The sequence below is a fragment of the Gorilla gorilla genome, chromosome 2, assembly GCF_029281585.2.
Source record: "Gorilla gorilla gorilla isolate KB3781 chromosome 2, NHGRI_mGorGor1-v2.1_pri, whole genome shotgun sequence".
NCBI classification, from domain to species: Eukaryota; Metazoa; Chordata; class Mammalia; order Primates; family Hominidae; genus Gorilla; species Gorilla gorilla.
This window is the reverse complement of record NC_086017.1, coordinates 61846295-61868449: the sequence shown is the minus strand read 5'-3', so window position 1 is coordinate 61868449 and position 22155 is coordinate 61846295. Positions and strand designations below refer to the sequence as shown.

The following is a 22155-nucleotide window of genomic DNA, read 5'->3' as shown; positions in this document are numbered from 1 at the left end:
GTGGGCTGAAGGGCTCCTCAAGTGCCACTAAAGTGGGAGCCGAGGCAGAGGAGGCGGGGAGAGCGAGCGAGGGCTGTGAGGACTGCCAACACGGTCTCACCTCTCACCAGCACTTTGGGAGGCCGAGGCAGGCGGATCCCCTGAGGTCGAGATCGAAATCATCCTGTTCAACGTGGTGAAACCATCTCTACTAAAAATACAAAAATTAGCCGGCCGTGGTGGCATGCGCATGTAGTCCCAGCTACTTGGGAGGCTGAGGCAGGAGAATCCCTTGAACCTGGGAGGCGGAGGTGAAACCCTGTCTCTACTAAAAATACAAAAAGCCGGGCGTGGTGGTGGGGGCCTGTAGTCCCAACTACTCAGGAAACTGAGGCAGGAGAATGGCGTGAACCCAGGAAGCGGAGTTTGCAGTGAGCCGAGATCGCGCCACTGCACTCCAGCCTGGGCGACAGAGAAAGACTCCATCTCAAAAAAAAAAAAAAGCCAGTCAAGTCCTGGCTCCTTGTCAACTGTGAGCAGGAGTGATTGTTATTTCTATTAGTACTAAGCCTGCAGCCCAGAGCCAGGCTCTGGACTTCTGGCTACAACTAGAAACTTAAAAAATCCAACTACCCCACCCCAGCCCTGTCTCCCCTGCCCCATGCTCACGGAAGTCAGAACAGGATAGAGCAGATCTGGCTAGATCAGGCTCTGCTATTGGGGCCATAGTTTACTCTTGGTACTACCTGGGGGTCCTAGCAAGGCTGAGATGAAAGCCCAGTTCCTGGGCCTCTGCACACACAGATCCAGGGTGCTGAGGCCCCTAAGATGAACTGACCTAGTCTACCAGGCACCCTGCCCCTCTGTGGCCCCTGCTGCCAACACAAGGGTGTACAGGTTTTGACAGGAGCCAGCAGTCACCGTTGGCCCTCTGCCTGCCCCTCATCTAGCAGGGGCCCAGCTGGTGCTATTCTGGTACTGTCTCAGGATCCCAGATGTACACCCAGGAAGATGGGAGTGGTTCCTGAGGTCCGTAGTATCCCCCTTTGATGGGAATGGAATCCCTGATAGGTCAGAACTAAGTATGGTGGCCACTCAAATAGGAACTGTGGCCCTTTCTTGCTAGGCACAGACATGGCTGGATGGTACTGAATGGGTGTGCTGTGTCAAGGGGCACAGAGCAGTGTGGGGTAGTGGGGAAGTGCTCACAGCCAGGCTTAGTTTCCTCATCTGTGAAATGGAAATGGTAACATGTCCCCAGGAAAAGGAAAATTCTTGCTCCACGAGTGTCTTTGCTGTTAGTACTTCAGAGACAGCCCTGTCCATAGACTTTATTATTTGGAAGGGGGAAGAGGAGGTCCTTGGCACTGGTTGGGATGGAAGCCCCAGGGGCAAAGGTTTAGGAGTTCCAGGGCTCAGCTGTCACTGGGCAGGGCAGGCACACTGGCAAGGGCAGGCAGCAGGCGTGTATATATGTCCACCCCACGGAGGAACACAGCCTCATGCAGCCGTTCATCGTGGTCGTGCAGCAGCACAGGTGTGCGGTTCATGGGTGAAAAGCCTAGAGCTGGGACCCCCACCTGCAGGGGTGAGGAAGAGCCATTAGGGAAAAGCCAGCACTCAGGCCCAGTCCACTGCCCAGGCACTATATGCAAGTGGCTCACCGCGCGGATATAGCGGTTGTCAGTGGCAGCAGGCATGATCTCAGGCTCCAGAGTGAGGTTCCTGTAGGAGAAAGAGCCTGATGAATGGGGAGGGAGAAAGCGAAGAATTGAAGGGGCAAAGGAAGGTGGGAGAGAGGTGGGAGAAGGAGGGAGAAGGGAGGGGGCAGCAGGAAGGAGAGGAGTAGGGGGCTGGGCTGTGAGGAGAGCTGGCCAGTGTGCTCACATATCCTTGCAGACCCGGCTAAAAGCTGCCCACCAAGGGTTTGAGTCATCAGTAGGTGTCACTTGGGGGTGCATCCACTTCTGAGGGACGGGAAGAATGGCAGGATCAGGACACGGGCCTGGGCATCTTGCCCTACTTCCCATAGAGTGGGCTGTGCCTAGCACATAACACCTCCCCACCCCCACTCCTTCACCTACCCAGACATCTGGGTGGCCAGTCCAGCCACAGGTCCTCTTTCAGCCCCTCAAATGTCCTAGGTCTGGGACCTTCCCACCCTCCGTCTACTTACCTCCTGTCCATCCTTGAGATCCTAGCCCAAGTGCCCCTTCCTCAAGATGGCTCCCCCAGACCTCTCAGACTAGTTGGATACTCCAGTTACAGGTTTTCAGAGTGCAAGGGGCCACCCTTTCCTGTACCACATGGGTTATATGAAAGTACGGCTGGGCGCAGTGGCTCATGCCTGTAATCCCAGCACTTTGCGAGGCCAAGGTGGGTGGATCACTTGAGGCCAGGAGTTCGAGACAAGCCTGGCCAACATGGTGAAACACTGTCTCTACTAAAAATGCAAAAATTAGCTGGGCGTGGTGGCAGGTGCCTGTAATCCCAACTACTCTGGAGACTGAGGCACAAGAATTGCTTGAACCCGGGAGGCGGAGGTGAGCCGAGATTGTGCCACTGCACTGCAGCCTGGGTGACAGAGTGAGATTCTCTCAGAAAAAAGTAATATCACATAAATGTTTGATTTATATCTCCCCGTTTCACCACACAAGGGCATGAACTGTGCCTAATTTTACTCCCCACAGCATTCCCCAGCACCCACAGTGGCCTCTACAACGAATGCTTGTTGGAATAAAATGTGTCTGTCACAGATAAAGAAATGCCCAGACATATGCAGACACACCAAGCACACACTCCACTGTTGCACACTTGGGTCTCCCCCGGCTCCCACACTCTCCCATCACATGTCCCAAGTCCATACCTGAGCAAACTCTAAGGTGACCCCCTCGCCAGCTGCCTGGCACCAGCTCTGCAGCTGCTCCTCAAAAGCCTAAGAGAAGGGAGACGAGCTGATCCTTCAGGCTTTCCAGAGGCCTCTAGGACAAGATTGAGGACCCAGGATCCCTCCTCCAAACCCAGGTGGAGGTGGCACCTTGAAGTCCACATCCGGTGCCACACGGAAGTCAAAGCTGGCGCTCATGGTGGCAGGTATCACGTTATAGGCCACGCCACCCTCTAGCTTAGTCAGGTTCACGGAGGTCACAGACCCCTCTTTCAGGTGGGGGTTTGACTGCAGCCTGTGGTGCGGGGGCAGGGTAGTGGCAGCAACAGATAAAAGAGGTGGCTCAGACTCTATCCTCTGTGGTACCGCCTCCCAGAGCCACCCCACCGCCTCCCAGGCTGCCTCACCTCTGCCATTCCTTCTCCCGGAATGCCAGGATGGAGCTCACAACCTTGTGCTATGAGAATATGAGGTTAAATGGGACAGTGGCCTCAGGATAGAGCCTCCTGAACTCCCAGACTCCCTCCCGGGGTGCCACGTACCAGCTTCTCTGCTGCTGTGTCCTCCATGAAGCGCGAGGCATGGCCTGGCCTCCCAGTGCTGGTAACCCGCACCCCTGGGGAGGTGTAGGGGGCAGGGAGTGTCTTCAGCATGAGGGGCTGGAGACACAATCAGCCCTGGGGTGGGCCCAGGTCTCCCCCTCATTCCAGGCTCCTCTGGCAGGGTCCTGTCCCCACTCAGGGCCCATAGCATACAGCTGGTTTCTGCCCATTCAGGGCTTGCCCTCAGAGAAGCTTAGATAGGAAAGAGCTGGGAGGCAGAGGCCCTGGGTTCAAGGCCTTCTCAGGCCTCAACTTTGCTGTGCAACCCTGCATAGGACCATGCCCTTTCTGGCCTAGCCTCCCACCTGTAGAGTGAGCCCTCCCTCCAAGCTCATACTTACACCAGGGACTCCGCTCACTATAAAAGACAGTGAAGGCATCAGTGGGATTGGCTATGCCTGAGGAGGGAAAGGGGGTTCAGAGGGTGGAGCAGCTCAGTCCCCACTAGCAGCCTCCTACTCCCTGCCTGGCTGCTCATTGGCTTGCCAACCTGCTCACCCTCATCCAGGGCAAAGCCTGCCCTCAGGGCGTGGAACTCAGGCCGCTGCACGAACAGCTCCATGCCTTGGTGACCCCCAACCTCCTCATCTGTAAAAGCAGCAGGGACATGAGATGAGGAGGCTGCCCCGCCCCACCCTCCCCTTTCCCAAAGGTATCTGAGCCACTCCTACCAGGCACAAAGGTCATGTGGATGGTTCTGGGGAACCGGTGGCCCTCCACCTTCAGCCTCCTCACAGCTTCCAGGTACCTGAGGGGGCATAAGCCAGGTGCTGGGGGAGCCACCAGATGCTCAGGCTGGCCCCACAGGCAGGGCCAGCAGGCTGGAGTCCTGTGCCCTGAACTTTACCCTGCCACACCCTGATAGGGACTCCAGAAAGTCCCTGCCCCTCTCTGGTCTGAATCTCTCTATCCATGCAATGGTCATGGCAGTAATTCCTGTCCAAGAGGTCAAAGTGTTACTTGGCCTTAAGTTTCTCCAATCACCCCCTCAGGTCCTGGGTCAATCCACTGGACCAGTGGGGACATTGTGGAGGAGTAGGAATGGAGGACACTCACTGGATGCTGACGCACTTCATGTCCTGGGCACCCCTGGCATAGATGTAGCCCTCAGAATCCTTGAAGGCCTCAAAGGGGTCGTGACTCCAATGTTCCTGGGGGCAGGGATGGGAAGAGGGGCCCAAACCCCAAATTTAGCCATTAATCCACTCTGGTCAACAGTGGCCCTGCCCTAGGAGCCCACCATAGGGTTGGAGTGACAGGTGGAGTGGTGGGAGAGGAAAGACGGGGGCTGAAGAAGGCAGCTGATTGCCATCCCCCATCGCTGTCTCCTGCTTCCCACCCCCCAGTCCCCACCCCACTCTGGCCCAGAACTTGCTGCTGGATGAAGGCTGCTTGAGTGGTGTAATGTCATAAGGATGTTGAGAGTTAGTGCCAGGACTGGGGCCAGGACCATGAGCAACTTGAGGTTGAATCCTGGGGTCTGCATCATGTCTGTCCCCAAGGCCTGCACTGCCCACCTCCCCAGCCCCTTACACACCTTGAAGACAGGTACCACATCCGTGTGGGAGTTGAGCAAGATGGAGGAGAGTGTAGGGTTGGTGCCTGGCCAGGTCAACACGGTCACCACGTAGCCAGGTGCCACCTGGAGATGGTCAGGAGGGTAGGTGGTCTGAGCAGGGTGAGGAAGTGCCCAGGCCCACCTCCCTTCCCCGCTTAGGGCCCCAGGCTCACCTCCACTTTCTGACAGCCCAGGCCCAGCTGGCGGGCTGTCTCCTCAAAGAAAGCCACAGCAGCTCCTGGAGGCACAGAGTGTCTTGGGGCTGCTTCTGCCTACCCACGGCTTCCCACCAGCCCAGGCAGCCCGGAGAGTGGAGCATACCCAGAATGGGCTGCTGCCTCCCCGACACACTCCAAAGCCCTCAGATACGCTTGCATTTCCATCCCCAAGAAAGAAGATATGTTTGGCTACTCAGTGACCCTTTCTGGAAGTCCAGGGGGATGTCCAGGGTTGGAGGAAGGTGTTATCTTCCTTAAATATGGGAAACTATGGCACAGAGACATGAAGAGATTCACCCACCATCTCTCAGCTGATTAATAACAGAGGAGGAATTTGGACCCATGTACACAATTCCCAGCCACCAAGTTTTTTTTTTTTTTTCCTTTTTTTTTTTTTTTTTTTTGAGACAGGGTCTCACTCTGTCACCAAGGCTGGAGTGAAGTGGTGCGATCTTGGCTCACTGCAGCCTCGACCTCCCAGGCTCAAGCGATCCTCCCACCTCAACCTCTGGAGTAGCTGGGACTACAGGTGTGCCACCATTCCTGACTAATTTTTGTATTTTTTCTGTAGGGACAGAGTCTTGCCATGTTGCTCAAGCTAGTCTTGAACTCCTGGGCCCAAGCAATCTGCCAGCCTCAACCTCCTGAAATGCTGGGATAACAGGCAGGAGCCACCTCCCAGGCCCTAGCCACCAAGCTTGACTCCCTAAGGGCTGTGGCCTTTGTCCAGCCCCAGTGGGCTTCTGGAGGGCCTCTCCTTTCCCTGTGGCTGCCTCAGGCTTCCCCCACCACTCCTGCCCTGGAGAGTGAGGTGAAGTTTTTCTTTAACCAGCTGCCAGGAGTAACCTTGGTCAGCAGCAGAGTCTCTGGGGAAAGGGTTCCTCCCTAACCTGGAGGGGCTGCCTCAGTCTATTTACTTGGGGAATGGCTGGAGGGGTTGGGGAGCCATTTGGGACAGCAGAGTGGGGCTCAGCTGGGTGACAGGGGTTGGAGGCTGGTTTAGAGCACAGTCCCTGTCCCTTAGGCCCCGTCACAGGCTCTGGAACCACCGTCTTCTCACCATAGTCAGGCTTGGGCTGGACGGTGCGGATGCGCAGGTACTGGCGGAAGAGCGTCACCGATGGGTGCTCCTCCTCGGGACCCTTGTTGGTCATGGCGCTGCGCGTGGTGAGCTGGGGACAAAGTGAATGGCTAACTACCCCTCCAAGACCCTGGAAATGGTGCGCTCCTGCACACAGCCTGTCCCCACGGCGGCTCCCGGACTTCCCACAGGGGTAGGATACCGTGTTTCGGAGCCCCCATTAAGGAGCACCCATTCTGTTTCAGGCGCTGGGCTGTCTGCTTCCAGCACATTTCCTTATTTAATCCCCAAAAGAGCCCCATGAAGTTTGTGCTCAGAATGCCCACTTTACAGAGAAGAAAGCTGAGAGGCTCAGAGAGGTTCAAGGACAGCTCAGAGAGTAGCCGAGCAAGGTTTGAACCCAGACTTGTACTCCCCCCGCCCTCTTAAAAAAAAAAAAGGCAAAAACAAAAACAAAAAACAAGCAAGAAAAACCCCAACGCCTCCCAGTTGCCCGGCTTTCAAGCCACGGAGCCCCAGTCCCTCTATCCCTCCCCAGGGCCCCCACCTCACTCTCCTGTCGCTGGGCTCACGCTCGCCTCTCAGCGCCCTTCCCTGACTGTGGCCTGGACTTAGGGTCCAGCGAGGTCGCCTGCGAGGTCGCAGGCTCAGGACCGCCCCGGTCCGCCCACCACGTGGCTGAGGCCGGATGTCGGGGCGGAGACCGAAGACCGCCAGTGAGGGCCGTCCCAGCGCCAGCTGCCGCGTCGGCGCGGATGTCCCCGCCCGCCTCTGGTTCGGGCCTCAGCGAGATTACTGGAGGCTTAGATCCGGATCCCGTCCCCGGGCAGCGGCCGCCGCGGCCAGCGCCGCCCCGCGAGTTGCGAGCTCCGGGCTGGCCCCGCTCTGACAGGCTCGCCCCGCCCCACACGACACGCCTGCCACTCCTGCCCCCAGGTATGCGCCGGGAGCTCAGGACGGTCCCGTCCCCTAAGGGCGCCTCCTCCTTCAGCCTCCGGATAGGGCGGGAGGAAAGGGGGCCGCCCCGAGGCTCTCAAGATGCAGAGCTGCAAAGCCCTGGGCCTGCGCCCTCGCCCTCCTCGGCAAGTCTCCAACGGCTCCCCACTGCAGGCCTCAGCCCCTCGGGGAGGTCCTCCCTGACGCCTCAGCTCCACTTGTACTGAAGTTATTGGCCAATGTTTGTCTGCCCACACTGAGCTCCAGGAGGCTGTGAGCTCCACTTCCTGCAAGGTTCTGCCCGGGGCCGTGCCGAGCCCGGACAGTGCCTAGAATGGAAATGAATGCATGGACAAGAGCACGTGTGACGGTTTAAGCGTGCCACTGCGTGTGCAGTCTATCTGTGGATATGATTATGTATCTGACAGTGTGAGATGGTGGGTGGGTGTGATGAAGTCACTGTGAATGGATGTAATTGTGACCCTGGATGACAGTGTGAGGAAACTGGCTCTTCTGCAGCCACCAGAGGGGGAGGCTAAACAGGCACAGGTGTACCACTGGCCCCCTGCAGGCCACAGCTGCAGTTGCCCACTTGTGCCCCAGCTGCCCTTTGTACTCCCAGCCAGGTCTGCCCTCTGCTCCAGGGGCTGAGTCAGCTTGGGGAAGGGTGAGGGACAAAGACTTCAATCTCTAGGCCAAGGAGGCAGGCTGTGGGAGGGGTTCTGTCCCACCTTTCCTGAGGTTTAAGTCTTGGCTGCTCACACATAACATGGGGGCAAATGGACTTTAACTCATAACAATGCTGGATAATTCTTTATTTAGTTATTTTTTTGATAGAGAGTCTCACTCTGTCATGCGGGCAAATAGATTTTAACTCATAACAATGCTGGCTAATTATTTACTTATTTATTCATGCGGGCAAATAGACTTTAACTCATAACAACGCTGGCTAATTATTTAGCTATTTATTTTTTTGAGATGGAGTCTCACTCTGCTGCCCAGGCTGGAGTGCAGTGGCTCCTTCTGGCTCACTGCAAACTCCGCCTCCTGGGTTCAAGTGATTCTCCTGCCTCAGCCTCCAGAGTAGCTGGGATTACAGGTGCGTGCCACCATGCTGGGCTAATTTTTGTATTTTTAGTAGAGACAGGGTTTGTCATGTTGGCCAGGGTGGTCTTGAACTCCTGACCTCAGGTGATCCACCCGTCTTGGCCTCCCAAGGTGCTGGGATTACAGATGTGAGCCACAGTGCCCAGCCAATGCTGTTTTTTTTTTTTTTTTTTTTTCTGAGACGGAGTCTCACTCGCTGTGTCACCCAGGGTGGAGTGCAGTGGTGTGATCTCGGTCTTGGCTCACTGCAAGCTCCGCCTCCCGGGTTCACACCATTCTCCTGCCTCAGCCTACCAAGTAGCTGGGACTAAAGTCACCCGCCACCACGCCCGGCTAATTTTTTGTATTTTTAGTAGAGACAGGTTTTCACTGTGTTAGTCAGGATGGTCTCGATCTCCTGACCTTGTGATCTGCCTGCCTCGGCCTCCCAAAGTGCTGGGATTACAGGTGCGAGCCACTGCGCCTGGCCAATGCTGGCTAATTGTTAAATCGCGTTCCCCATACCCTCTAGGTTCCTGACTTCCTTGGCTTGGCTGTCCAGACCCTGGATTTCCCACCAATCCCTGTGGTCATGCAGCAGCAGTAATATACCCCGCCTCCCACCAGCAATTCCCCAGCCTTATGTGGCCAAGTACTCAGTTATCCAGACTCATTCAGTCCTATAACCACCCTCCAACCTAGGTGTTGCCATCATACCCGTTTTACAGATAAGGAAACTCAGGCACAGAGTGGTAAGGCCAGGCACTTAGGAAGTGGCGCATTCTTAGCCTTTTCAGACTGCTGGACATCCCCTCCAGCTCCCAGGCCCAAAGTAGTCCCAGACTTACCTCCCACTCCCGTCTTTCCCACAGCACACCAGGAAACGGAACCTGTCACTTCCCAGGCAGGACAAATATGCTTTTTTATTGTGTCTGTGAGATGAAATGAGGAGTCCTGGCTGGGTCTGACCCTGGCCTCTGGCCTCCAATCCCAGAGGCTGTCTCCCTGGTTGGAGGAGGGTGGCAGTCCAGACTGTCCAAGCTCACGCCAGGCTGGGAGCTGGGAGTGGGTTAGTTCAAGGTAGATGGTCAAGGAAGGCAAGCAGGACAAGGTGGAAGTCTTGCGGCTTGTGGAGGTAGCAGGCATGGCCTGCATTGCGTAGCTTCACCACAGAGTGGTTCGGCAGGTGGCGGAGCTGCTGCAGTGACTCTCGAGCCAGGATGTGGTCCAGCTCTCCATACAGGATAAGGGTTGGAGTCTGCAGGGCAAGGCAGGGGGCTGTGATCTCGGGGCCTGATGAGTTTCTGACCCCCAAGCCACTTCCTAGGAAGCCTTCCCCAACACCATCCAACTCTTCCATCCAAGGTCAGGGATAAGGCCATGTCCCTCCAAGTAAGACTTGAGTCCTGAACCCCCCCAAGCCACAGACAGGGTGCCAGGACCTTTGAGATCCTTCTCCCAGTACCTTCACAGCCCAGAATTGCTCCTGGGTGTAGTTCTGGGTGGAGGTGGGTGCGATGGGCACGAATCCATGTAGCTGGTGGTGGCCTCGCATCAGGAAGGGCAGGGCATAGTGGCCACTCAGCGAGGGGCTCACCAACACGGCATTCTGTACCTCCAGGTCCCGCAGCGCCCGCTCCAGCAGCGCTGCCCGCCCTGCCTCTGTGCTTGCCTCCTTTGAAGGTGCCGAGTTCCCAAAACCTAGGAACAGCAGCAGGTACCAGCTGAGGGGCACTGGGAAGGGGCACTGGGAAAGGGCACAGGACTTCCTGCCCACCACAGTGGGGGAAAAAGTTGGGGACCACTGGCACTGGCACACACTACCTAAAACTGCCCAGAAGCTATTTTTTGGTAATGTAATATGCCTGTTAGAAAAGCATATCTTGGCCGAGAGTGGTGGCTCATGCCCGTAATCCCAGCACTTTGGGAGGCCGAGGCGGGCGGATCACGAGGTTAGGAGATCGAGACCATCCTGGCTAACACGGTGAAACTCCGTCTCTACTAAAAATACAAAAAATTAGCCGGGCGAGGTGGCAGGCACCTGTAGTCCCAGCTATGCAGGAGGCTGAGGCAGGAGAATGGCATGAACCCCGGGGGGCGGAGCCTGCAGTGAGCCGAGATCACGCCACTGCACTCTAGCCTGGGCGACAGCGAGACTCTGTCTAAAAAAAAAATAAAATAAAAAATAAATAAATAATACCCAGTGTTGGGGGAGACATGGGGAAATGGGCACTTTCATATATGACAGATGGGAAGATAAATCCATACAGTGTTTTTGGAGGGTGAGGTAGTAGTTATCTAAATTTAAAAATGCATGTCCTGGCAGCTGGGCATGGTGGCTCATGCCTGTAATCCCAGCACTTTGGGAGGCCGAGGTGGGCGGATCATGAGGTCAGGAGTTTGAGACCTGCCTGACCAACATGGTGAAATCCTGTCTCTACTAAAAATACAAAAATTAGCCGGGCGTGGTGGGGTGCGCCTGTAATCCCAGCTACTCAGGAGACTGAGGCAGGAGAATCGCTTGAACCCAGGAGGCGGAGGTTGCAGTGAGCCGAGTATGAGCCACTGCACTCCAGCCAGGGTGACAGAGCGAGGCTCTGTCTCAAAAAAAAAAAAAACAAAAAACAAAAAAAGAAACAACAACAACAACAAAAAAACACAACACATCCTTTGGCCCATCAATTGTCCTCAGTAGCTACCCTAGAGAAATTATTGCTCACATGCTCAAAGAAGCATGTCCAAGGATGCTTTAGCTACTATATTGCTTGAGCACTCCGCCAGTAGAGGAATGGCTGGATAAACCCTGTCCATCCCTCCTATGGGACACACTGCAGGGTTGACAACAAAGAGGGAGGTTTGTAGGGACCGGCATGATCCTTGAGACATGATGTAGGGGGAGAGAAACAAGCTACAGATGGATGTGCTAAGCAGACAGGATACCAATCATGTTTACAGCCCCCACCAGACAATCCTCTATATGGTCTGCATCTTTACATGTGGGAATACCCAGAAGAGCGTGTGGCATCCCCTAAACTTCTTAGAGAGGGAGAGAAATGCGGCACCGGTCTCTCAGAGCTTTGCTATTTTTTAGTATTTTTTAATCCTCTATGACTCGACATTTTTTCATTTTTTTAATGACAAGAATGATAGCATAAATCATTTGTGTACTTAAAAACACAAAACCTATATAGTTTGCCATAGAAAGTACACTGCTTGGCCGGGTGCAGTGGCTCACACCTGTAATCCCAGCACTTGGGGAGGCCGAGGCAGGTGAATCACCTGAGGTCGGGAGTTCAGGACCAGCCTGGCCAGCATGGTGAAACCCTATCTCCACTAAAAATACAAAAATTAGCCAGGCGTGGTGGCAGTCACCTGTAATCTCAGCTACTGGGGAAGCGGAGGCAGGAGAATCGCTTGAACCCGGGAGGTGGAGGTTGCAGTGAGCCGAGATTGTGCCATTGTACTCTAGCCTGGGTGACAGAGCGAGACTCTGTTTCAAAAAATATATATAAATTAAAAAAAAAAAAAGAAAGTATACTGCTTGTGAAGAGTTTTTATTTGCTCCATGACCTAGAATTCACACTGTAGTTTTCATGGTAGAAAATGAAAACACAGACTTTTTCATGGTGCCACCTTATGTTGTGACCTGCCACGGCTTGTCCAGACACTAGGGTCCAGTTGCCTCCCAGCCACACTTAAGGCTTCCCTAGACAAAGGGGTGGGGGTACTCACCTGGAAGGTCAAGGGCCACGGCCCGGTAGCCCCTCTGTGACAGTAGCTGCAGTGTGCCCAGCTGCTCCCACGTGTGAGAGTTAAAGGCCTTTCCATGAAGCAGCACCACCTCCACCCTGCAGGCACACAGGGGAATGTGTATGCTGGGGACCTGGTGTAGCCCACCTTTCTTTATTCCTAGACTTCTCCCATTGCCCTCCCAGGACCTGAGCACCCTGAGTATAATGGGGCTCCCACACAGGGACTCCCCTTGAGCCTAATCCCTCCACTAGACCCTTGGAGCAGCACCTACCTGTGTGCCTGGTTGAGTGGGAGCACCTCGCGGTAAAAGATGGGCGAGTTGCCAGGGGTGAGACCAGCCAGGACTGTGACATTGGGGTCTCCCCAGAGCCAGGAAGTCTGCTCGGGGGGGCCTGGCAGCCCCACATACAGTAGGAGCATGAGCAGCAGACTCAGGCCCAGCAGGGCTACCTGGGACCGGCTCATGGAGGTCTGTACCACAGTCTGGAGGAGGAGAGGAGAGGGAAAAGAGGCTGGGACTGAGTCCCCACAAGGACCCTGGATCCCATCCCAAAACCCCACCCAGAGTCCCCAGCAGAGGAAGAGCTCTAGCCCTTGCCCTTTCCCTTGCTCTGGGCAAAGTTCTGGGAGTTCACACTCAACTACTCCACATGCCAGGGCAAGCGCTCAGATACCTCACAGTATGAGGAGGTACATCTGAGGTGTTCTCTGGCACACAGCATGCTCAGTGACCGCCACCATCATGGCATCAGCTGAAACCACTTCCGTTCATCAAGTGCTTATGACAGCAGGCCCTGAGTGTGGCACTTCACATACAAGGTTCTTTTCCACCAAGAATGCTGGGGAGCAGACGTGATTATAGGTCTCTTATAGGTGAGGAAATGGAGGCTCAGAGAGGTACATTCTCTTGCCCAAAGTGCCAAGTAGCAAGTGGGGGAATTGGGGTTTGAACCTAGGAATGGGCTTCTAACTACCAGGCCACACTCGGTTTGCCAAGGAGGAACCCGTGGAGCTGGGAGATGATGGATGAACTGGAGCCTTGCAGGTGGAAAAAGTGGTGAGGGCTATCAAAGGAGAAAGACTGCGTGCAAAGGGACCTCCCACTTAAGGGCATGTTTGGAAATGGTTCTTTTAATCTCACTGCATTTAATACTGCTAAAATCAGAACGCGTTTTACAATCGCATTATAACTAAGGTCTAACCCAGCTGTTATGAAGAGGCTCACAGAGAATGTCTGTAATAGAGGAAAATGCTGAGGAGTGAGGGGCTGCAGGGCCAGGGAGGAGCATGGTACACCCAGAAATGAAAAGCACAGTGTAGAGGTTGGAGAGATGAATGCCGCCTGCTACTCCCCATCCCACACACAGACAGCTTCTGGCCAAATGACCTGCTTCGTGGACTCCTCCAGTCTGGGGTCTCTGCCACCCCAGAGGACAGCCCTTAGGACCCAGGACTCAAACAGGACAGGCCTTTGAGACTGCCACTTCCTGACCTTGTGTCTTCAGTTTGTCAGTAAAATGGGATAACCTCGTGGCTGCCCTCCTAAGCTTCCTGTGAGATTTAGATAATACCGTGGACTGGATCAGGGCTGTCCCTGTCATTTCTTGGGCCTAGGATGAGCACGCCTGCTTCCTTCCAGGAGTCCAGCAAACACATCTTTATTTTATTTTTATTTTTCTGAGATGGAGTCTTGCTCTGTCGCCCAGGCTAGAGTGCAGTGGTACAATCTCGGCTCACTGCAAACTCCGCCTCCCGGGTTCAAGCAATTCTCCTGCCTCAGCCTCCCGAATAGTGGGATTACAGGCGCCCGCCACCGCGCCCGGCTAATCTTTGTATTTTTTAGTAGAGACAGGGTTTCACCATGTTGGCCAGGCTGTTCTCGAACTGCTGACCTTGTGTTCCACCCGCCTCGGCCTCCCAGAGTGCTGGGATTACAGGCGTGAGCCACCGCGCCGGGCCAGCACATCTTTATTGAGTGCCAACTGGGCGCCTGCCCGAACTAGGAGCCAGGGGCCCGTCTTGGTTCCTATTCATCCCTCCGGAATGTTCTGGGGATGTTTCCTGAGCCCGCATCCCCAGGCTTCGGGGTCGGGGGGTTTGTGGGCCACAGCAGCAGCCGCCTTTCTGCTGTTTCTGGAAAACCAGGACCTAGTGGAGGAAGAGCGCGTTCCTCTTTTCTTCCAGACCACTAACAACCTCAGACGCGCGTCTCTAACTGGGCGTTAGTCCAGATTCCCACCCGGCGCGAGGGACATTTCCTTGCTGCCCACTCGGGGCAACCCCGCGCTTCTCCAAAGCGGGAAGGGCGGGGCTTAGGCTGTTGCCTTGGCAACCGAGGGTGTCCGCAGTACTAGGCAATCGTAGCGGACCTGCAGCCGGCCGCTTGCGGGGGTTTGCGGGGGGCAGGGTAAACTGTGCCCGGGTTAGGTCATTGGAATATGCGTTGACAATGACACACTGGTGCACACACGCACAAATACGAGTCTTCCCCCACACGCTTTTCTTTTGCACAAGCTATTCCCTGCATGTACATGCAGCCTCTTTGCACACACACTGCCCCGTGTGCAATTAATCCCTTGTAATGGTACCCTCTACATCACGCACACAGTCAGGCATCAGGAAGCCAGAGAGACTGATGGAGATGCACACTTTCAAAACCACAGGCTGATCCTCAGAAATACTCAAGCACGGTCATACACACAACCGTAAGACTACACACTCACACAAGAAAGGCACATGCACAGGAAAGCAGACACACACACACACACACAAACCCCCAGAAATGCACACACGCAGACAGGTAGACACATACCCTTAAAATCACACGCACACAGAAATACACTCGGAAGACATAACGCTGACACAAGCAGGCAGACATCAACGAACACACCCCCCCCAAAATATAAGCGCGCAGAAACCCACTGACGGACACCATGCAGACACACGAGCGTACACATACACCCAGACCCCCAAGAACATATGCAGACCCTGCGCGCACACACAACACGCGCACACATAACACGCCCGCACATGCACACTCAGGGCCCCAGCGTCTGCTTCTTCCGCGGGACTCTGCCCCGGGGCGCCGGGGCAAGGGGCGGGGTAAAGACGGCCCTACCCTGGGCCACCGGCCGGCCTCCCTCCCCCGGGAGACTCACCGGGCCGAACGGGATGAGCGGGCGGGCCCCGCCCAGGCGGAACCAGCAGCCGCACAGCGCCCCGACCATGGCTGCCTCCGCAGCTCCGCTGGCCGTTCCGGCTCTAGGCGGCCAGGAACGCGGCCATCTAGGCGCGCCTGCGCACTCCGCAGCCGCGGGCCTGCAGCCCAGTTACCGAGTCGTCTGCGTGGAGGGGGTGCTGGGGGCAGAGCCCCAGCGCTCTCTGGCCCGCCCCCCGCCCAGATTTTCGGAACTGTTTTTGGCTTGAGGGCCGGCGGAGAGCCATGTGGCTTCTTCTCAGTGGAACATCTCCACCCTGGCTCAGTTCTCTGGCCTGTATAATGGAGTTAAGGATAAAACCCACCGCACAGGGTTGTCCTAGGTTCTTAAGGACGGGTCAAGCCTCAGAACAGTGTCCGGAGCAGAGGCCTCGTTGTGTAAATGCCAGATATTGTTATGCAGCAGCTCCAGGTCTTGGCCGACCCACTTTCCTGACTCCTACCCACTCCTCCCCACCCCCTCCCCGACGCACACCCACGGTCAGAACCTGGGTTGGCCCTGGGGTCCTTCACGTCTACTCATGGCGCCTGCCCTGGTTGGCGATGTGTTACCAACGTCTGGCCTGTCCCAGGCCCAAGGCTCCGCGTGGCGACCAGGCCCAGCACTGGGAGGCTATGCAGAGCGTGGCGTTTACTGCTTATTGCTACTCTGCAGAGGTTGGCAACATCTGACCCGCTCTACAGGCAGGAAACAGGCTCGGGGGCATTGGGAAAACGATCAAGGCAACTTGGCTGGACACTGGCGGAGCCTCGCACTCAAACCTGTCGGGCCTCAACTCTGTGCCAGGCCAACAAGTTGCCCTGGGCAGTTCAAGCTGGGGATAAGGGGGATGGGGAGCAGGAAGACAGCAGCAAGGATGCGATCCCGAAGGAACTTTCCTCCTCAGACTGCTCCATGTCCATGTGGGGCAGGTCGCTGAAGAGTTCGAAACCGTGCTCAGCACCGCGTTTGGGGCATGTGAGACCGAGAGGCTTTGGGAAACTGACGCCGCTGTGAGAACGAGTTTAGCGGAGTCTATGGACGCTGCGAGCTTGTGGCCACAAGAGGGCGCCCCAGAGCACGGCCCAGTCCCCGCCCCCGCTGGATGGGGCCCGGCCTCTTCCCAGCGTTCCTCCTCCGGCCCCGGGTCACCTCCAGCACGCGCCTGCTTCCCGTCTGCGCGAGTCCACGCAGCTCCCCAGGTACCCGCCCTGCACTCCTGACCCTTTCTTCTCTCCAGTCAAAATCCAACCCCACCTACCCCAAGTCTTCCTTTCTCGGATCCCTGGGTCCCCTCCTTGGGGGTTGCCACCATTCCCTCCTGGTGCTCCCTTCCAGAGCTAGCGAGCCAGAACCGTAGTCCGCGGAAGCAACCTGACCGCGAGGTCAACGCGTTGGGCCCCAGGTGGCAGCGCGTTGAGCACCCCGCATCCCCGGCGGGTCGCCTTTCCCACTGGGCGTTCGGTTTCCGCCTCTAGAAAATGGGCTTTCCGGTGTGGAAGCGCGCCTGTGGTTCCAGCTACTGGGGGTGAGCGGGGAGGATCACTTGAGCCCAGGAAGGTCAAGGCTGCAGTGATCCATGATTGCGCCACTGCACTCCAGCCTGGGCGACAGAGCGAGACATCTTCTCTTAAAAAAAAAAAACAAAAAAACAAACAAACAAACAAACAAAAAACTAAGAAAATGGGCTTTTAGTCCCGGCGCGGTGGCTCACGCCTGTAATCACAGCACTTTGGGAGGCTGAGGCGGGCGGATCACGAGGTCAGGAGATCGAGACCACCCTGGCTAACACGGTGAAACCCCGTCTCTACTAAAAAAAAAACAACAAAAAATTAGCCGGGCGTGGTGGCGCGTGCCTGTAGTCCCAGCTACGCGGGAGGCTGAGGCAGGAGAATGGCGTGAACCCGGGAGGCGGAGCTTGCAGTGAGCGGAGATATGCCATTGCACTCCAGCCTGGGCGACAGAGCGAGACTCCGTCTCAAAAAAAAAAAAAAAAAAAAAAAAATAGCCGGGCATGGTGATGCGCGCCTGTAAACCCAGCTACTCGGGAGGCTGAGGCAGGAGAATCGCTTGAACCCAGGAGCCGAGATCATGCCACTGCACTCCAGCCTGGGCAACAAGAGTGAAACTCTGTCCCAAAATAAATAAATAGAATAAAATAAAATAAAATGGAATTTTTACCCCAATTTGGGCTCCCTCTGGCCTGCATTGCCAACTCCTGACCTGTAACTTACCGTTGATTGAGCACTGAGCCCTTACTACGTGCTAGGCATGGTACATGCATGGCCTTATTTAATCCTATCAACCACCTATGAGCTAGTACTATTGAATTATCCCCATTTATAGAAAAGGATAATAACGATGAGAATAAGAACAGTAATTGTAATGGAGCCCCACCACATATTGAGGTTTTACAGCAGGCACCCCCACTGATAATTTTTCTGTTTTTTGTTTTTTTGAGATGGAGTTTTGCTCTTGTTGCCCAGTCTGGAGTGCAATGGCGCGTTCTCGGCTCACTGCAACCTCTGCCTCCTGGGTTCAAGCAATTCTACTGCCTTAGCTTCCCAAGTAGCTGGGATTACAGGCGTGTGCCACCACAGCTGGCTAATTTTGTATTTTTAGTAGAGATGGGGTTTCTTTCTCCATGTTCATCAGGCAGGTCTCGAACTCCTGACCTCAGGTGATCCGCCTGCCTCAGCCTCCCAAAATGCTGGGATTACAGGGGTGTGCCACTGCGCCTGGCCTAATGAGAGTTACATGTGACCATCAGCTGGCTCTTTTTTTTTTTGAGACCGAGTCTCACTCTGTCACCCAGGCTGGAGCACAGTGGCACGATCTCGGCTCACTGCAACCTCTGCCTCCCGGGTTCAAGCGATTCTCCTGCCTCAGCCTCCTGAGTAGCTGGGACTACAGGCACGTGCCACCACACCTGGCTAATTTTTAATTTTTTTTTTTAGTAGAGACGGGGTTCCACCATGTTGGCCAGGGTGGTCTTGAACTCCTGACCTCAGGTGATCCACACGCCTCGGCCTCCCAGAGTGCTGGGATTACAGGCGTGAGCCACCATGCCTGGCCGATAATTTTTCTTAAACTTTTAATTAAATTCCTAATTCTTGAAGTTGGCTTTATTGTTCCCATATTTCAGATCAAGAAGCTGAGGCCCCAGGTTACACACTAAAGTAAATGGCAGAGGCAGAAATAACACCTATGTCCTCCTGACCCCAAGGCATGTTCTTAAAGTTCTGGAAACCTCCTGGAGGCTTCCTTGATGCTCCTCTGGGACTGCCACCCTGGGCAGGGTGTTCTGTGGCCCCTCATCATCGTGGCTTTGAACCACAGGCCCTTCACCAGCACAGCAGCAGCAGGCATGGCAGCAAGCGTGGAGCAGCGCGAGGGCACCATCCAGGTGCAGGGCCAGGCCCTCTTCTTCCGAGAGGCCCTGCCCGAGAGTGGGCAGGCTCGCTTCTCTGTACTGCTGCTGCATGGTATTCGCTTCTCCTCCGAGACCTGGCAGAACCTGGGTACACTGCACAGGCTGGCACAGGCTGGCTACCGGGCTGTGGCCATTGACCTGCCAGGTACTTAAGGGGCAGGCTTCTGGGCAGGGGTTGGGGAGGTCTCATCAGGGACAGGGCCAGGTTCCTATAACATGTAGCCCCTCCCCACTCCAGGGGTGGGGGCGGTAGGATCTGGAGGACCCAGCCAGGCTGGGCCCTGAACTTGACAGCGTTTGGTCAAGCACACTGCAAGGGCCTCTGAGCAGTCTTGATCCAGATGTGGTCCTCACTGCTCAGCTGCTCCTCACTGTTACCTGGGCATTGTCTCAGTGTCTCTGAGCCTCTGTTTCCTCATCTGCAATGGGAGATAACCACACTCATGTTTTGGGCTGGCTCTAATGAGAATGGAATGAGATAATCCATGTGAGTATGTGGCTAGTATCTGACACAGAGTAATCGGTGCTCAGCCAATTGGAAGTAAAGTATTTTGACTGAATCATAACCATAGGCTTTTGGAAGCCCTAAGGAGTGAGACCTGAGTCTTCTGGGGGACAAGGCAGGGCCTGGTGGGTGGCCAGGCCCCCACTTGTGATCCCACATGCAAAGCCCTGAGCTGGGTTCTAGGGTAGGTGGGATCAGTGTCCAGACTGCCTGTCATAACCCAGACAGCTGGGTCCCAACCCTCGGTGCCAGGTGTGAAAGGAGCAGCATGGCTGGCCCCACCCCCTCAGGCCAGGGATGGTATGGTTTCAGGGCTCAAGGGTGAGCCTCCTGCCCAGGCAGGATTGATTCCAATGGTGGGTTGGCTTGAGCTTCAGGGTGAAGGTCTGGAGCTAATCTTGTTGGTGAAGCCTGAATGACTGGAGGAGGAGCTGCAGAACCCACCCCTCAGCTGCTGTCCTTCAGGAACCTCTCCTGTCCCAATCCAGGGCCAGGTGCCTTTCACACAGTTAATTTTCACAACAATCTTAAATGGCAGATACTTTTGTTATCCCCCTTTAACAGATGGGGAAACTGAGCAGCTGAGAGAGGGCTGAGGGGGACCTACCCAAGGTCACATAGACAATAAATGCAGAATTGGGTTCTGGACCCAGACTTGTTGGGCTTCAGAGCCTCATTCTCTCCAGGACACTTACTGCTGGGGAGACAGGCACAGACGTGGAGAGAAGTGCCTCATGCTTGGCACGATAAGATAGAATGAGGCTACTGTAGGAATAAACGTGGGCACACTGGGTGTTATAGGGACCTGGCCACAGAGAAACTGACCTAGGTGGGCTTCCTGGAGAGAGCAACCATCTCCCTTGTTTTGCCATTCACTGCCCTTGTCTTGTCTCTTTCACACCTGAATCCCTGCAGGTCTGGGGCGCTCCAAGGAAGCAGCAGCCCCTGCCCCTATTGGGGAGCTGGCCCCTGGCAGCTTCCTGGCAGCTGTGGTGGATGCCTTGGAGCTGGGCCCCCCGGTTGTGATCAGTCCATCACTGAGTGGCATGTACTCCCTGCCCTTCCTCACGGCCCCTGGCTCCCAGCTCCCGGGCTATGTGCCAGTGGCCCCCATCTGCACTGACAAAATCAATGCTGCCAACTATGCCAGTGTGAAGGTACCCTTGTGTGGGAAGCTGAGGTGCCCCTGCCAGGAGCAAGGAAGGGTGCATCCCTGGGCTTTCCTCATCTGGGGGCTGGGTAATCAAGGGGTGTCTTCTGGGAGGAGCTGACCACCCAACTCCACCCTTTTGGTTTACTCAGCAGACTACTGTGCCAAGCCCTGTGCTAAACTGTGTTCTGGGGCAGACACCAATCTGTGCCCCCACCCACTGGGCCAGCTTGTCTCTCTCCCTCATATGGGGTGGTCCCAGGAAGAGACTGAAGTGGTGGGGAGGGCTGGGGATGCTATGGCAGGTCCCTGTTGACTCTGCCTCACCCCCCTATCCTTCCTCTCAGACTCCAGCTCTGATTGTATATGGAGACCAGGACCCCATGGGTCAGACCAGCTTTGAGCACCTGAAGCAGCTGCCCAACCACCGGGTGCTGATCATGAAGGGGGCGGGGCACCCCTGTTACCTGGACAAACCAGAGGAGTGGCATACAGGGCTGCTGGACTTCCTGCAGGGACTCCAGTGAAGCCCAGCACTGCTGCAGGGGGTGGGCGGCCTGCCTGCTCTGAGCTCTCTCTTGCACGCTCTCTCTTCTCTCACGGGCTCTGGCTCATGCACATGCAACAGGTGCGTCTGTCTATATGTCTGGGTTCTTGTGTTTTGTGGTCTGTTTGTCTTTTCTGCCTCTTTCTCTTGCAGTGATAGACTGAGGGGGTAAAATCAAGAGAAAAAACTCTCAGGAATCAAGGAACATAATCCGGTGGAGGGTAATCCATTACATGAGCTTCTCCTGTTCTTCCACTTTCCTGCCTGGCTTTCACTCCTTCCCCTGCTCTGCCCAGCCTTTCCCTCCCACCCACTCCTCCTTCTGCAAATGCCCTGAAGGCCAGCCCTTCCCCCAACACCCACTTCCCCACCTCCTTAGGCCCCAGATACATACATGCCCACATGCACGCTTACATGTTTAGAGCCATCCTTGTTTCCAAACATGACCCTTCGCTTGAGGGCAACTGCATAGGTACATGTAACTCTGGACTGGCATGCACATTGTCATGTGCAGCTTTGCATATAGACACATGCATACATGAGCCTACACACAAGCACTTGCACACATGTGGACTCCTAACCATGCTAACCTCACTGGCTGGGAAGGTGGGGACCCCATGGGCCAGCCCTTGCAGGAGGCCCTTTTGCAAGGCTTAGGGTGTGGCCAGCCCTGATAGCTACTTGGACACAGGTTTCAGCTGGCCCCAGCCCAGAAGTGACCCCCAGAAAGGGAGGGCCACCGCTTTGCCCCCATGCTTTTACCCTTCCTTCTGGGTGCTCTACACCTCCCCAGGTTACCAGGCCTGAGGCATCTCAGCCAAGCTTGTTTCCTCCTCTGAGGCTTGGGGGGTGGGAGCCAGAGTGGTGAAATAAAGTGATGCAATTAGACCCCACCGGCTCCTGCTTCTAAAGAGCGCCGCCCCTCCCCCACCCCGGGACGAACACTGTAGGCCCCTCCCCCACCCCGGCGGGACCAGATGGTCCCCCTGCCCTTTGTCCACCAGGCCAGATGGAGAGGAAGGGAGATTGGATTCCCCTCCCCACCCACACATACCCAGGTGCCAAGAGACTCAGCTGTGGGGGGAGGTGGAGGTCAGTGGGACCAGGCTGAGCCGATTATGGAGGGGGGGGGAAGGAATAGTTGCTCCCCCGAGGGCGGGGGGTGCCCAGGGGACTTGAGAACAGTTCATCACCCCCACTAGTATCCCTTCCCCAGTAAAAGA

At 55.7% G+C, this 22155-nt stretch overlaps 3 protein-coding genes across 9 annotated transcripts; 1 reads left to right on the top strand and 2 right to left on the bottom strand.

The window, feature by feature from the left end:
* Positions 1–1270: 1270 nt before the first annotated feature.
* ACY1 (aminoacylase 1) lies at positions 1271–9329 on the bottom strand. 4 transcript variants are annotated; one of them, XM_055382563.2, is made up of 15 exons: positions 9196–9329; positions 6305–6416; positions 5200–5264; positions 5006–5110; positions 4525–4619; positions 4140–4216; positions 3967–4056; positions 3810–3866; positions 3409–3482; positions 3274–3323; positions 3017–3161; positions 2846–2914; positions 1867–1946; positions 1644–1704; positions 1271–1559 (listed from the first exon to the last, which is right to left on the bottom strand). In XM_055382563.2, exons 2-15 carry the CDS (start codon positions 6396–6398, stop codon positions 1395–1397), a joined length of 1227 nt encoding a protein of 408 aa, XP_055238538.1. In that variant the 5' UTR covers positions 6399–6416; positions 9196–9329; the 3' UTR covers positions 1271–1394. The 4 variants fall into 4 exon arrangements, 3 of the variants coding, with proteins under 3 accessions (XP_055238538.1, XP_055238537.1, XP_055238539.1); XM_055382562.2 differs by lacking the exon at positions 9196–9329 and adding an exon at positions 6873–7378; XM_055382564.2 differs by lacking the exons at positions 5200–5264; positions 9196–9329 and adding an exon at positions 6873–7190.
* Positions 9245–16895, bottom strand: ABHD14A (abhydrolase domain containing 14A). Of its 2 annotated transcripts, none has more exons than XM_055382567.2 (5): positions 16559–16895; positions 12372–12583; positions 12080–12195; positions 9813–10048; positions 9245–9605 (listed from the first exon to the last, which is right to left on the bottom strand). In XM_055382567.2, the coding sequence occupies exons 1-5, from the start codon at positions 16610–16612 to the stop codon at positions 9423–9425; spliced, it is 801 nt and encodes a 266-aa protein (XP_055238542.1). In that variant the 5' UTR covers positions 16613–16895; the 3' UTR covers positions 9245–9422. The 2 variants fall into 2 exon arrangements, with proteins under 2 accessions (XP_055238542.1, XP_055238541.1); XM_055382566.2 differs by lacking the exon at positions 16559–16895 and adding an exon at positions 15259–16307.
* On the top strand, positions 16389–21820 carry ABHD14B (abhydrolase domain containing 14B). Of its 3 annotated transcripts, none has more exons than XM_055382570.2 (4): positions 16398–16499; positions 18637–18875; positions 20151–20392; positions 20733–21820. In XM_055382570.2, the coding sequence occupies exons 2-4, from the start codon at positions 18665–18667 to the stop codon at positions 20910–20912; spliced, it is 633 nt and encodes a 210-aa protein (XP_055238545.2). In that variant the 5' UTR covers positions 16398–16499; positions 18637–18664; the 3' UTR covers positions 20913–21820. The 3 variants fall into 3 exon arrangements, with proteins under 3 accessions (XP_055238544.2, XP_055238545.2, XP_063559918.1); XM_063703848.1 differs by having other exon boundaries at positions 16433–16499; positions 18443–18875; XM_055382569.2 differs by lacking the exon at positions 18637–18875 and having other exon boundaries at positions 16389–16499.
* Positions 21821–22155: the final 335 nt, after the last annotated feature.

What these genes read in the sequence shown, in the direction of transcription:
- ACY1 (XM_055382563.2), bottom strand. Translation starts at nt 6,398, where the DNA reads ATGACCAACAAGGGTCCCGAGGAGGAGCACCCATCGGTGACGCTCTTC. An exon ending in AGGCTTTGCCCTGGATGAGG is followed by an intron (nt 3,867 to 3,966) that starts GTGAGCAGGTTG and finishes TTCCCTCCTCAG; the next exon opens with GCATAGCCAATCCCACTGAT. An exon ending in CGGGAGAAGGAATGGCAGAG is followed by an intron (nt 3,162 to 3,273) that starts GTGAGGCAGCCT and finishes CCCGCACCACAG; the next exon opens with GCTGCAGTCAAACCCCCACC.
- ABHD14A (XM_055382566.2), bottom strand. Translation starts at nt 15,327, where the DNA reads ATGGTCGGGGCGCTGTGCGGCTGCTGGTTCCGCCTGGGCGGGGCCCGC. An exon ending in CGCTCATCCCGTTCGGCCCG is followed by an intron (nt 12,584 to 15,258) that starts GTGAGTCTCCCG and finishes CTCCTCCTCCAG; the next exon opens with ACTGTGGTACAGACCTCCAT. An exon ending in AGCAATTCTGGGCTGTGAAG is followed by an intron (nt 9,606 to 9,812) that starts GTACTGGGAGAA and finishes CTTGCCCTGCAG; the next exon opens with ACTCCAACCCTTATCCTGTA.
- ABHD14B (XM_063703848.1), top strand. Translation starts at nt 18,566, where the DNA reads ATGCTCCTCTGGGACTGCCACCCTGGGCAGGGTGTTCTGTGGCCCCTC. An exon ending in TGTGGCCATTGACCTGCCAG is followed by an intron (nt 18,876 to 20,150) that starts GTACTTAAGGGG and finishes GAATCCCTGCAG; the next exon opens with GTCTGGGGCGCTCCAAGGAA. An exon ending in CCAACTATGCCAGTGTGAAG is followed by an intron (nt 20,393 to 20,732) that starts GTACCCTTGTGT and finishes CCTTCCTCTCAG; the next exon opens with ACTCCAGCTCTGATTGTATA.